The sequence below is a fragment of the Salmo trutta genome, unplaced genomic scaffold (genome assembly GCF_901001165.1).
Source record: "Salmo trutta unplaced genomic scaffold, fSalTru1.1, whole genome shotgun sequence".
Lineage (NCBI taxonomy): Eukaryota > Metazoa > Chordata > Actinopteri > Salmoniformes > Salmonidae > Salmo > Salmo trutta.
The window spans coordinates 678,948-693,525 of NW_021822576.1; the positions used below are offsets into that span (position 1 = coordinate 678,948).

General features: G+C 44.6%; 1 protein-coding gene across 1 annotated transcript in view; it reads right to left on the reverse strand.

The window, feature by feature from the left end:
* Window positions 1–7,055, reverse strand: part of tmem192 (transmembrane protein 192) — a gene marked incomplete at its 5' end in the record, with an annotated part of 12,445 nt that extends 5,390 nt beyond the window's left edge. Inside the window, 3 exon segments of the mRNA XM_029744223.1 lie at window positions 1,772–1,865; window positions 6,121–6,249; window positions 6,797–7,055. Of these exon segments, the coding sequence (XP_029600083.1) occupies window positions 1,772–1,865; window positions 6,121–6,249; window positions 6,797–7,055 (482 nt within the window).
* Window positions 7,056–14,578: the final 7,523 nt, after the last annotated feature.

Genomic DNA, 14,578 nt, shown 5'->3' on the forward strand with positions numbered 1-14,578 from the left:
AGGGTTAGGTGTGTATATACATACCTGAAGCCAGTCTAGGGTTAGGTGTGTATATACATACCTGAAGCCAGTCTAGGGTTAGGTGTGTATATACATACCTGAAGCCAGTCTAGGGTTAGGTGTGTATATACATACCTGAAGCCAGTCTAGGGTTAGGTGTGTATATACATACCTGAAGCCAGTCTAGGGTTAGGTGTGTATATACATACCTGAAGCCAGTCTAGGGTTAGGTGTGTATATACATACCTGAAGCCAGTCCAGGTGTGTATATACATACCTGAAGCCAGTCCAGGTGTGTATATACATACCTGAAGCCAGTCCAGGTGTGTATATACATACCTGAAGCCAGTCTAGGGTTAAGTGTGTATATACATACCTGAAGCCAGTCTAGGGTTAAGTGTGTATATACATACCTGAAGCCAGTCTAGGGTTAAGTGTGTATATACATACCTGAAGCAGTCTAGGGTTAAGTGTGTATATACATACCTGAAGCCAGTCTAGGGTTAAGTGTGTATATACATACCTGAAGCCAGTCTAGGGTTAAGTGTGTATATACATACCTGAAGCCAGTCTAGGGTTAAGTGTGTATATACATACCTGAAGCCAGTCTAGGGTTAAGTGTGTATATACATACCTGAAGCCAGTCTAGGGTTAGGTGTGTATATACATACCTGAAGCCAGTCTAGGGTTAGGTGTGTATATACATACCTGAAGCCAGTCTAGGGTTAGGTGTGTATATACATACCTGAAGCCAGTCTAGGGTTAGGTGTGTATATACATACCTGAAGCCAGTCTAGGGTTAGGTGTGTATATACACACCTAACCCTAGACTGGCTTCAGGTATGTATATACACACCTGGACTGGCTTCAGGTGTGTATATACACACCTGGACTGGCTTCAGGTGTGTATATACACACCTGGACTGGCTTCAGGTGTATATATACACACCTGGACTGGCTTCAGGTGTGTATATACACACCTGGACTGGCTTCAGGTGTGTATATACACACCTGGACTGGCTTCAGGTGTGTATATACACACCTGAAGCCAGTCCAGGTGTGTATATACACACCTGAAGCCAGTCCAGGTGTGTATATACACACCTGAAGCCAGTCCAGGTGTGTATATATACACACCTGAAGCCAGTCCAGGTGTGTATATATACACACCTGAAGCCAGTCCAGGTGTGTATATATACACACCTGAAGCCAGTCCAGGTGTGTATATATACACACCTGAAGCCAGTCCAGGTGTGTATATATACACACCTGAAGCCAGTCCAGGTGTGTATATATACACACCTGAAGCCAGTCCAGGTGTGTATATATACACACCTGAAGCCAGTCCAGGTGTGTATATATACACACCTGAAGCCAGTCCAGGTGTGTATATATACACACCTGAAGCCAGTCCAGGTGTGTATATATACACACCTGAAGCCAGTCCAGGTGTGTATATATACACACCTGAAGCCAGTCCAGGTGTGTATATATACACACCTGAAGCCAGTCTAGGTGTGTATATACCTGAAGCCAGTCTAGGTGTATATATACCTGAAGCCAGTCTAGGTGTGTATATACCTGAACCCAGTCTAGGGTTAGGTGTGTATATATACCTGAAGCCAGTCTAGGTGTGTATATACCTGAAGCCAGTCTAGGGTTAGGTGTGTATATACCTGAAGCCAGTCTAGGGTTAGGTGTGTATATACCTGAAGCCAGTCTAGGTGTGTATATACCTGAAGCCAGTCTAGGGTTAGGTGTGTATATATACCTGAATCCAGTCTCAGTAGTGTTGTAGGAGTTAGATGGTTCCTCCTGACTGATATCTGGACCAGCTCTGTCTCTGTTGAATCTCACCACCCTGACTGGAACACGACACACACACACACACACACACCTCGTTACCAATCAGTCTTTCCCTACTCTCTCTCTCGCTCACTTAGTCCCCTCCCCCTTCCCTGGGCTCCTTCAGCCTCCCTCTCCCTCTCCCGGGCTCCTTCAGCCTCCCTCCCCCGGGCTCCTTCAGCCTCCCTCCCCCGGGCTCCTTCAGCCTCCCTCCCCCGGGCTCCTTCAGCCTCCCTCCCCCGGGCTCCTTCAGCCTCCCTCCCCCGGGCTCCTTCAGCCTCCCTCCCCCGAGCTCCTTCAGCCTCCCTCCCCAGAGCTCCTTCAGCCTCCCTCCCCAGAGCTCCTTCAGTCTCTCTCTCCCTCAAATTAAATTCAAAAGGGCTTTATTAGCAGGGGAAACATATGTTTACTTTGCCAAAGCAAGTGAAATAGATTATAAAAAGGGAACTATAAAACATTACACTCACAAAAGTTCCAAAGGATTTAAGGCAGTATACAGCGTTGTAACGGTGGGCAACTCTCTCTCTGGGATGTGAAGTATTTCTCAAGCTTAGTTCTGTGTGTGTTATAGATAAGATAGATAAGATAGATAGATAGATAGATAGATAGATAGATAGATAGAGAGAGGGAGAGAGAGAGGGAGAGAGAGAGGGAGAGAGAGAGAGAGAGAGAGAGGGAGAGAGAGAGAGAGGGAGAGAGAGAGAGAGGGAGAGAGAGAGAGGGAGAGAGAGAGGGAGAGGGATAGAGAGAGAGATAGAGAGAGAGATAGAGAGAGACAGAGAGAGAGACAGAGAGAGAGGGATAGAGAGTGGAAGAGACAGGAAGGGAGGGAGAGAGAGGGAGGGATAGAGAGTGGAAGAGAGAGGGAGGGAGAGAGAGGGAGGGAGAGAGAGACAGAGGGATAGAGAGACAGAGGGATAGAGAGACAGAGGGATAGAGAGACAGAGGGATAGAGAGACAGAGGGATAGAGAGACAGAGGGATAGAGTGAGAGGGAGAGAGATGCTATGCGTTATCTTGGCCAGGTCACAGTTGCAAATTAAAACTTGTTCTCAACTAGCCGACCTGGTTAAATAAAGGTGAAATAAAAAATACAAATAAATTGGCTGGTTGCTGTCTCCCTCCCTCCCTCCCTCCCTCCCTCCCCCACCTGCTAGAGGCCCCTCTCCCTCTCCCTCTTTATCAGTTCTGGTTCTTAAAGCAGCTTTAAAAAAAACTTTTCGGCTGATTCCCATGCTAATGCTAACAGTGGTTTTACAGTGCAGGTCAATGGCATGATGCTAGCCATGCTAACGCTAAAGGTGGTTTTACAGTTCAGGTCAATGGTATGATGCTAGCCATGCTAACTAGTTTTACAGTTCAGGTCAATGGTATGATGCTAGCCATGCTAAATGCTAACTGGTTTTACAGTTCAGGTCAATGGTATGATGCTAGCCATGCTAAATGCTAACTGGTTTTACAGTTCAGGTCAATGGTATGATGCTAGCCATGCTAAATGCTAACTGCCTTGCAGGGTCTTCTATAAGCAGCTGACCAAGGCTACCACCCCACTTCGTTTTATTGTGTGTGTCAGTGATCTAGTCCTGCAGTGCTTCCAGTAGATCAGACAATAGGAGGAAGGTCTATTCTGTTGACCCTTTGATGTCCTGGCAACATGCAGGTCTATAGAGAGGACTGTATTCACGTTATAATGAAGGGCATTTATACAGCACACATCAAACACACACACATCAAACACACACCATAGCAAGCCTGCAGGGCACTTCACACACACACACGTTACTGGGCCCGGTGTGTGTGTGACCTGAGCCCTGACAGACCTGGGCCCTGACAGACCTGGGCCCTGACAGACCTGGGCCCCTGACAGACCTGGGCCCCTGACAGACCTGGGCCCCTGACAGACCTGGGCCCCTGACAGACCTGGGCCCCTGACAGACCTGGGCCCCTGACAGACCTGGGGCCCTGACAGACCTGGGCCCCTGACAGACCTGGGGCCCTGACAGACCTGGGGCCCTGACAGACCTGGGGCCCTGACTGACCTGGGCCCTGATTGACCTGGGCCCCTGACAGACCTGGGCCCCTGACAGACCTGGGCCCCTGACAGACCTGGACCCCTGACAGACCTGGACCCTGACAGACCTGGGCCCCTGACAGACCTGGGCCCCTGACAGACCTGGGCCCTGACAGACCTGGACCCTGACAGACCTGGGCCCCTGACAGACCTGGGCCCCTGACAGACCTGGACCCTGACAGACCTGGGCCCCTGTCAGACCTGGGCCCCTGACAGACCTGGCCCCTGACAGACCTGGCCCCTGACAGACCTGGGCCCTGACAGTAAATCTCAGTAAGACAAAAATAATGGTGTTCCAAAACAGGTCCAGTCGCCAGGACCACAAATACAAATTCCATCTAGACACCGTTGCCCTACAGCACACAAACTATACATACCTCGGCCTAAACATCAGAGCCACAGGTAACTTCCACAAAGCTGTGAACCATCTGAGAGACGAGGCAAGAAGGGCTTTCTATGCCACCAAAAGGAACACAAAATTCAACATACCAATTAGGATCTGGCAGAAAATACTTGAATCAGTTATAGAACCCATTGCCCTTTATGGTTGTGAGGTCTGGGGTCCGCTCACCAACCAAGAATTCACAAAATGGGACAAACACCAAATTGAGACTCTGGATACAGAATTCTGCAAAAATATCCTCAGTGTAAAACGTAAAACACCAAATAATGCAGAGCAGAAAAGAGCCATTAAATTCTACAACCACCTAAAAGGAAGCGATTCCCAAACCTTCCATAACAAAGCCATCACCTACAGAGAGATGAACCTGGAGAAGAGTCCCCTAAGCAAGCTGGTCCTGGGGCTCTGTTCACAAACACAAACAGACCCCACAGAGCCCCAGGACAGCAACACAATTAGACCCAACCAAATCATGAGAAAACAAAAAGATAATTCTTTACAATGTGTCAAGTAATTAACAAAACAGCAGAGCAAACTAGAATGCTATTTGGCCCTAAACAGAGAGAACACAGCGGCAGAATACGTGACCACTGTGACTGACCCAAACTTAAGGAAAGCTTTGACTATGTACAGACTCAGTGAGCATAGCCTTGCTATTGAGAAAGGCCGCCGTAGGCAGACCTGGCTCTCAAGAGAAGACAGGCTATGTGCAACACTGCCCACAAAATGAGGTGGAAACTGAGCTGCACTTCCTAACCTCCTGACAAATGTACGACCATATTAGAGACACATATTTCCCTCAGATTACACAGATCCACAAAGAATTACAAAACAAACCCAATTTTGATAAACTCTCATATCTACTGGGTGAAATACCACAGTGTGACATCACAGCAGCAAGATGTGTGACCTGTTGCCACAAGAAAAGGTCAACCAGTGAAGAACAAAACACCATTGTAAATACAACACATATTTATGTTTATTTATTTTCCCTTTCGTACTTTAACTATTTGTACATCGTTACAACACTGTATATAGACATAATATGACATTTAAAATGTATTTATTCTTTGGAACCTTTGTGAGTGTAATGTTTACTGTTCATTTCTTTTTTGTTTATAATCTATTTAATTTGCATTGGCAATGTTAACATATGTTTCCCCTGCCAATAAAGCCCCTTAAACTGAATTGAAATTGAGAGAGAGAGAGAGAGAGAGAGAGAGAGAGAAAGAGAGAGGGCTGAATAGGGATTGTCATTCTACTGTGTGTCTGAATAGAGCAGGACAGAGGACTTTATGATGCAGATTAGATAGGTTGGGGGAGAGGGGGAGAGGGGAGAGGGGGGGAGAGGGGGGGGAGGGGAGGGGGGTACCTGTGATACAGATCACTCTATAGACAGGCTGGGGGAAAGGGGGGAGGGGGAGAGAGGGGGAGAGGGGTACCTGTGATACAGATCACTCTATAGACAGGCTGGGGGAGGGGGGAGAGGGGTACCTGTGATGGGGGGAGAGGGGTACCTGTGATGGGGGAGAGGGGTACATGTGATAGGGGGAGAGAGGTACCTGTGATAGGGGGAGGGGGGAGAGGGGGGTACCTGTGATAGGGGGAGAGGGGTACCTGTGATAGGGGGAGAGAGGTACCTGTGATAGGGGGAGATGGGGAGAGGGGGGTACCTGTGATAGGGGGAGATGGGGAGAGGGGGGTACCTGTGATAGGGGGAGATGGGGAGAGGGGGGTACCTGTGATAGGGGGAGATGGGGAGAGGGGGGTACCTGTGATAGGGGGAGATGGGGAGAGGGGGGTACCTGTGTAGATGACCAGACAAGGCAGAGAGACCAGGAGCTCCAGTCCCAGAATCCCTAGCAGCAGATAAACAGGAAGATGATTCGCCTCTGACAGATCAGCTGACATGACCACCAACACCGCCGTGTTCCCTACACACACACACACACACACACACACACACACACACACACACACACACACACACGTCCAGGTGTAAAAGGTAGGTTTAATGTGTGTCTCCTCTGTGTGGTAGGAGGTGGACCTGCTGTAAAAACATTCAACTGTAGAAGAACTAACAACAACACAGAGAAGACAGGAAGTGAACCTGCAGAGAGGATTTCATTTATTTATAATTTAACCTTCATTTAACCAGGCAAGTCAGTTAGGAACAAATTATTATTTACAACGAAGGCCAAAACCGTTGTGATACAGCCTGGATTCGAACCAGGGACTGTAGTAATGCCTATTGCAATGAAAGGCAGGTGTTTCAGGGCGGATAATGAAAGGCAGGTGTTTCAGGGCGGATAATGAAAGGCAGGTGTTTCAGGGCGGATAATGAAAGGCAGGTGTTTCAGGGCGGATAATGAAAGGCAGGTGTTTCAGGGAGGATAATGAAAGGCAGGCGTTTCAGGGCGGATAATGAAAGGCAGGTGTTTCAGGGCGGATAATGAAAGGCAGGTGTTTCAGGGTGCGTACCTGCAGAGTGGATAATGAAAGGCAGGTGTTTCAGGGTGCGGTTGTCTCTATAGAAACGGAGGAACCCTCTGCTCCTCACTCGGCTGTGGTGATACTGAACACACACGCAGAACAACAACACACACAGCCACACAAACACCTTCCCAATCACCACCACACTCCGCCCCGGAACGTTACCAAACGCACGGACACACACCTCCCGGCCAACCTCCAACACACACACCACGGCAACACACACACTCAGAGACATGTACACCACCTGGGGACACAGAGAGAAAACCTGTCAGACAAAACATATACATGGACCCTAACTAGAGACCTGTAGACTATAGAGACCTGTAGAGTATAGAGACCTGTAGACTATAGAGACCTGTAGACTATAGAGACCTGTAGACTATAGAGACCTGTAGACTATAGAGACCTGTAGAGTATAGAGACCTGTAGAGTATAGAGACCTGTAGAGTATAGAGACCTGTAGAGTATAGAGACCTGTAGACTATAGAGACCTGTAGAGTATAGAGACCTGTAGAGTATAGAGACCTGTAGAGTATAGAGACCTGTAGACTATAGAGACCTGTAGACTATAGAGACCTGTAGACTATAGACTATAGAGACCTGTAGACTATAGAGACCTGTAGACTATAGAGACCTGTAGAGTATAGAGACCTGTAGACTATAGAGACCTGTAGAGTATAGAGACCTGTAGAGTATAGAGACCTGTAGACTATAGAGACCTGTAGTCTATAGACTATAGAGACCTGTAGAGTATAGAGACCTGTAGAGACCTGTAGACTATAGACTATAGAGACCTGTAGACTATAGAGACCTGTAGACTATAGAGACCTGTAGAATATAGAGACCTGTAGAGACCTGTAGACTATAGAGACCTGTAGACTATAGAGACCTGTAGACTATAGAGACCTGTAGACTATAGAGACCTGGAGACTATAGAGACCTGTAGAGTATAGAGACCTGTAGAGCATAGAGACCTGTAGAGTATAGAGACCAGTAGAGTATAGAGACCTGTAGAGTATAGAGACCTGGAGACTATAGAGACCTGTAGAGTGTAGAGACCTGTAGAGTATAGACTATAGAGACCTGTAGACTATAGAGACCTGGAGACTATAGAGACCTGTAGAGTATAGAGACCTGTAGACTATAGAGACCTGTAGAGACCTTTAGACTATAGAGACCTGTAGACTATAGAGACCTGTAGAGACCTGTAGACTATAGAGACCTGTAGAGTATAGAGACCTGTAGAGTATAGACTATAGAGACCTGTAGACTATAGAGACCTGTAGACTATAGAGACCTGTAGACTATAGAGACCTGTAGACTATAGAGACCTGTAGAGTATAGACTATAGAGACCTGTAGACTATAGAGACCTGTAGACTATAGACTATAGAGACCTGTAGACTATAGAGACCTGTAGACTATAGAGACCTGTAGACTATAGAGACCTGTAGACTATAGAGACCTGTAGAGTATAGAGACCTGTAGACTATAGAGACCTGTAGACTATAGAGACCTGTAGACTATAGAGACCTGTAGAGTATAGAGACCTGTAGAGACCTGTAGACTATAGACCTATAGAGACCTGTAGACTATAGAGACCTGTAGACTATAGAGACCTGTAGACTATAGAGACCTGTAGACTATAGACTATAGAGACCTGTAGAGTATAGAGACCTGCAGAGTATAGAGACCTGTAGACTATAGAGACCTGTAGACTATAGAGACCTGTAGACTATAGAGACCTGTAGACTATAGAGACCTGTAGAGTATAGAGACCTGTAGAGACCTGTAGACTATAGAGACCTGTAGAGTATAGAGACCTGTAGACTATAGAGACCTGTAGAGACCTGTAGACTATAGAGACCTGTAGAGTATAGAGACCTGTAGAGTATAGAGACCTGTAGAGTATAGAGACCTGTAGAGTATAGAGACCTGTAGACTATAGAGACCTGTAGACTATAGAGACCTGTAGACTATAGAGACCTGTAGACTATAGACTATAGAGACCTGTAGAGTATAGAGACCTGTAGACTATAGAGACCTGCAGAGTATAGAGACCTGTAGAGTATAGAGACCTGTAGAGTATAGATACCTGTAGAGACCTGTAGACTATAGAGACCTGTAGACTATAGAGACCTGTAGACTATAGAGACCTGTAGAGTATAGAGACCTGTAGAGACCTGTAGACTATAGAGACCTGTAGAGTATAGATACCTGTAGAGACCTGTAGACTATAGAGACCTGTAGACTATAGAGACCTGCAGAGTATAGAGACCTGTAGAGTATAGAGACCTGTAGAGTATAGAGACCTGTAGAGTATAGATACCTGTAGAGACCTGTAGACTATAGAGACCTGTAGACTATAGAGACCTGTAGACTATAGAGACCTGTAGACTATAGAGACCTGTAGAGACCTGTAGAGACCTGTAGAGACCTGTAGACTATAGAGACCTGTAGAGACCTGTAGACTATAGAGACCTGTAGACTATAGAGACCTGTAGACTATAGAGACCTGTAGAGTATAGAGACCTGGAGAGTATAGAGACCTGGAGAGTATAGAGACCTGTAGAGTATAGAGACCTGTAGAGTATAGAGACCTGTAGAGTATAGAGACCTGTAGACTATAGAGACCTGTAGACTATAGAGACCTGTAGACTATAGAGACCTGTAGACTATAGACTATAGAGACCTATAGACTATAGAGACCTGTAGACTATAGAGACCTGTAGAGTATAGAGACCTGTAGAGTATAGAGACCTGTAGACTATAGACTATAGAGACCTGTAGACTATAGAGACCTGTAGAGTATAGAGACCTGTAGAGTATAGAGACCTGTAGACTATAGAGACCTGTAGACTATAGACTATAGAGACCTGTAGACTATAGAGACCTGTAGACTATAGAGACCTGTAGAGTATAGAGACCTGTAGACTATAGAGACCTGTAGACTATAGAGACCTGTAGAGTATAGACTATAGACTATAGAGACCTGTAGAGTATAGACTATAGAGACCTGTAGAGTATAGAGACCTGTAGAGTATAGACTATAGAGACCTGTAGACTATAGAGACCTGTAGACTATAGAGACCTGTAGAGACCTGTAGACTATAGACTATAGAGACCTGTAGACTATAGAGACCTGTAGAGTATAGAGACCTGTAGACTATAGACTATAGAGACCTGTAGACGATAGAGACCTGTAGACTATAGAGACCTGTAGACTATAGAGACCTGTAGAGTATAGACTATAGAGACCTGTAGACTATAGAGACCTGTAGACTATAGACTATAGAGACCTGTAGACTATAGAGACCTGTAGACTATAGAGACCTGTAGAGTATAGAGACCTGTAGACTATAGAGACCTGTAGACTACAGAGACCTGTAGACTATAGAGACCTGTAGAGTATAGAGACCTGTAGAGACCTGTAGAGTATAGACCTGTAGTAGGAGACCTGTAGAGTATAGAGACCTGTAGAGTATAGAGACCTGTAGACTATAGAGACCTGTAGCCTATAGAGACCTGTAGACTATAGAGACCTGTAGACTATAGACTAAAGAGACCTGTAGACTATAGAGACCTGTAGACTATAGAGACCTGTAGACTATAGAGACCTGTAGAGTATAGACTATAGAGACCTGTAGACTATAGAGACCTGTAGACTATAGAGACCTGTAGACTATAGACTATAGAGACATGTAGAGTATAGACTATAGAGACCTGTAGACTATAGAGACCTGTAGACTATAGAGACCTGTAGAGTATAGACTATAGAGACCTGTAGACTATAGAGACATGTAGAGTATAGACTATAGAGACCTGTAGAGTATAGAGACCTGTAGAGACCTGTAGACTATAGAGAACAGTAGAGACCTGTAGACTATAGACTATAGAGACCTGTAGAGTATAGAGACCTGTAGACTATAGAGACCTGTAGACTATAGAGACCTGTAGACTATAGAGACCTGTAGACTATAGACTAAAGAGACCTGTAGACTATAGAGACCTGTAGACTATAGAGACCTGTAGACTATAGAGACCTGTAGACTATAGAGACCTGTAGAGACCTGTAGACTATAGACTATAGAGACCTGTAGACTATAGAGACCTGTAGACTATAGAGACCTGTAGAGTATAGACTATAGAGACCTGTAGACTATAGAGACCTGTAGAGACCTGTAGACTATAGACTATAGAGACCTGTAGAGACCTGTAGACTATAGACTATAGAGACCTGTAGAGTATAGAGACCTGTAGACTATAGAGACCTGTAGACTATAGAGACCTGTAGACTATAGAGACCTGTAGAGTATAGAGACTGTATAGACTATAGAGGACCTGTAGACTATAGAGACTTGTAGATATAGAGACCTGTAGACTATAGGACTATAGAGACCCTGTAGAGTATAGAGACCCTTTAGACTATAGAGACTGCGACTATAGAGACCTGCTAGAGTATAGACTATAGAGACCTGTAGAGTGTAGAGACCTGTAGAGTGTGGAGACCTGTAGAGTATAGACTATAGAGACCTGTAGACTATAGACTATAGAGACCTGTAGACTATAGAGACCTGTAGACTATAGAGACCTGTAGACTATAGAGACCTGTAGAGTATAGAGACCTGTAGAGTATAGACTATAGAGACTGTAGAGTATAGAGACCTGTAGAGTATAGAGACCTGTAGAGTATAGAGACCTGTAGACTATAGAGACCTGTAGAGTATAGAGACCTGTAGAGTATAGAGACCTGTAGAGTATAGAGACCTGTAGAGTATAGAGACCTGTAGAGTATAGAGACCTGTAGAGTATAGACTATAGAGACCTGTAGACTTCAGACTATAGAGCCCTGTAGACTTCAGACTATAGAGACCTGTAGACTATAGAGACCTGTAGACTACAGAGACCTGTAGACTACAGAGACCTGTAGACTATAGACTATAGAGACCTGTAGACTATAGAGACCTGTAGACTATAGACTAAAGAGACCTGTAGACTATAGAGACCTGTAGACTATAGAGACCTGTAGACTATAGAGACCTGTAGAGTATAGACTATAGAGACCTGTAGACTATAGAGACCTGTAGACTATAGACTATAGAGACCTGTAGACTATAGACTATAGAGACATGTAGAGTATAGACTATAGAGACCTGTAGACTATAGAGACCTGTAGACTATAGAGACCTGTAGAGGTATAGGACTATAGAGACCTGTTAGGGAATATAGAGACATGTAGAGTATAGGACTATAGAGACCTGTAGAGTATAGAGACCTGTAGAGACCTGTAGACTATAGAGAACAGTAGAGACCTGTAGACTATAGACTATAGAGACCTGTAGAGTATAGAGACCTGTAGACTATAGAGACCTGTAGACTATAGAGACCTGTAGACTATAGAGACCTGTAGACTATAGACTAAAGAGACCTGTAGACTATAGAGACCTGTAGACTATAGAGACCTGTAGACTATAGAGACCTGTAGACTATAGAGACCTGTAGAGTATAGAGACCTGTAGACTATAGACTATAGAGACCTGTAGACTATAGAGACCTGTAGACTATAGAGACCTGTAGAGTATAGACTATAGAGACCTGTAGACTATAGAGACCTGTAGAGACCTGTAGACTATAGACTATAGAGACCTGTAGAGACCTGTAGACTATAGACTATAGAGACCTGTAGAGTATAGAGACCTGTAGACTATAGAGACCTGTAGACTATAGAGACCCGTAGACTATAGAGACCCGTAGAGTATAGAGACCTGTAGACTATAGAGACCTGTAGACTATAGAGACTTGTAGACTATAGAGACCTGTAGACTATAGACTATAGAGACCTGTAGAGTATAGAGACCTTTAGACTATAGAGACCTGTAGACTATAGAGACCTGTAGAGTATAGACTATAGAGACCTGTAGAGTGTAGAGACCTGTAGAGTGTGGAGACCTGTAGAGTATAGACTATAGAGACCTGTAGACTATAGAGACCTGTAGACTATAGAGACCTGTAGACTATAGAGACCTGTAGAGTATAGAGACCTGTAGACTATAGAGACCTGTAGAGTATAGACTATAGAGACCTGTAGAGTATAGAGACCTGTAGAGTATAGAGACCTGTAGAGTATAGAGACCTGTAGAGTATAGAGACCTGTAGACTATAGAGACCTGTAGAGTATAGAGACCTGTAGAGTATAGAGACCTGTAGAGTATAGAGACCTGTAGAGTATAGAGACCTGTAGAGTATAGAGACCTGTAGACTATAGAGACCTGTAGAGTATAGACTATAGAGACCTGTAGACTTCAGACTATAGAGCCCTGTAGACTTCAGACTATAGAGACCTGTAGACTATAGAGACCTGTAGACTACAGAGACCTGTAGACTACAGAGACCTGTAGACTATAGACTATAGAGACCTGTAGACTATAGAGACCTGTAAACTATAGAAACCTGTAGACTATAGAAACCTGTAGACTATAGAGACCTGTAGAGTATAGACTATAGAGACCTGTAGAGTATAGAGACCTGTAGAGTATAGACTATAGAGACCTGTAGAGTATAGAGACCTGTAGAGTATAGACTATAGACTATAGAGACCTGTAGAGTATAGACTATAGAGACCTGTAGAGTATAGAGACCTGTAGAGTATAGACTATAGAGACCTGTAGACTATAGAGACCTGTAGACTATAGAGACCTGTAGAGACCTGTAGACTATAGACTATAGAGACCTGTAGAGACCTGTAGACTATAGAGACCTGTAGAGTATAGAGACCTGTAGAGTATAGAGACCTGTAGACTATAGACCTGTAGAGTATAGAGACCTGTAGAGTATAGAGACCTGTAGACTATAGACTATAGAGACCTGTAGACTATAGAGACCTGTAGACTATAGAGACCTGTAGAATATAGAGACCGGTAGACTATAGACTATAGAGACCTGTAGACTATAGAGACCTGTAGACTATAGACTATAGAGACCTGTAGAGTATAGAGACCTGTAGAGTATAGAGACCTGTAGAGTATAGATACCTGTAGAGACCTGTAGACTATAGAGACCTGTAGACTATAGACTATAGAGACCAGTAGACTATAGACTATAGAGACCTGTAGACTATAGAGACCTGTAGACTATAGAGACCTGTAGAGTATAGAGACCTGTAGAGACCTGTAGACTATAGAGACCTGTAGAGTATAGAGACCTGTAGACTATAGAGACCTGTAGACTATAGAGACCTGTAGACTATAGAGACCTGTAGACTATAGAGACCTGTAGACTATAGAGACCTGTAGACTATAGAGACCTGTAGACTATAGAGACCTGTAGACTATAGAGACCTGTAGACTATAGAGACCTGTAGACTATAGAGACCTGTAGAGTATAGAGACCTGTAGACTATAGACTATAGAGACCTGTAGACTATAGAGACCTGTAGACTATAGAGACCTGTAGACTATAGAGACCTGTAGACTATAGACTATAGAGACCTGTAGACTATAGAGACCTGTAGAGTATAGAGACCTGTAGAGACCTGTAGACTATAGAGACCTGTAGAGTATAGAGACCTGTAGACTATAGAGACCTGTAGACTATAGAGACCTGTAGACTATAGAGACCTGTAACTATAGAGACCTGTAAACTATAGAGACCTGTAGACTATAGACCTGTAGACTATAGAGACCTGTACTATAGAGACCTGTAGACTATAGAGACCTGTAGACATAGAGACCTGTAGAGTATAGAGACCTGTAGACTATAGACTATAGAG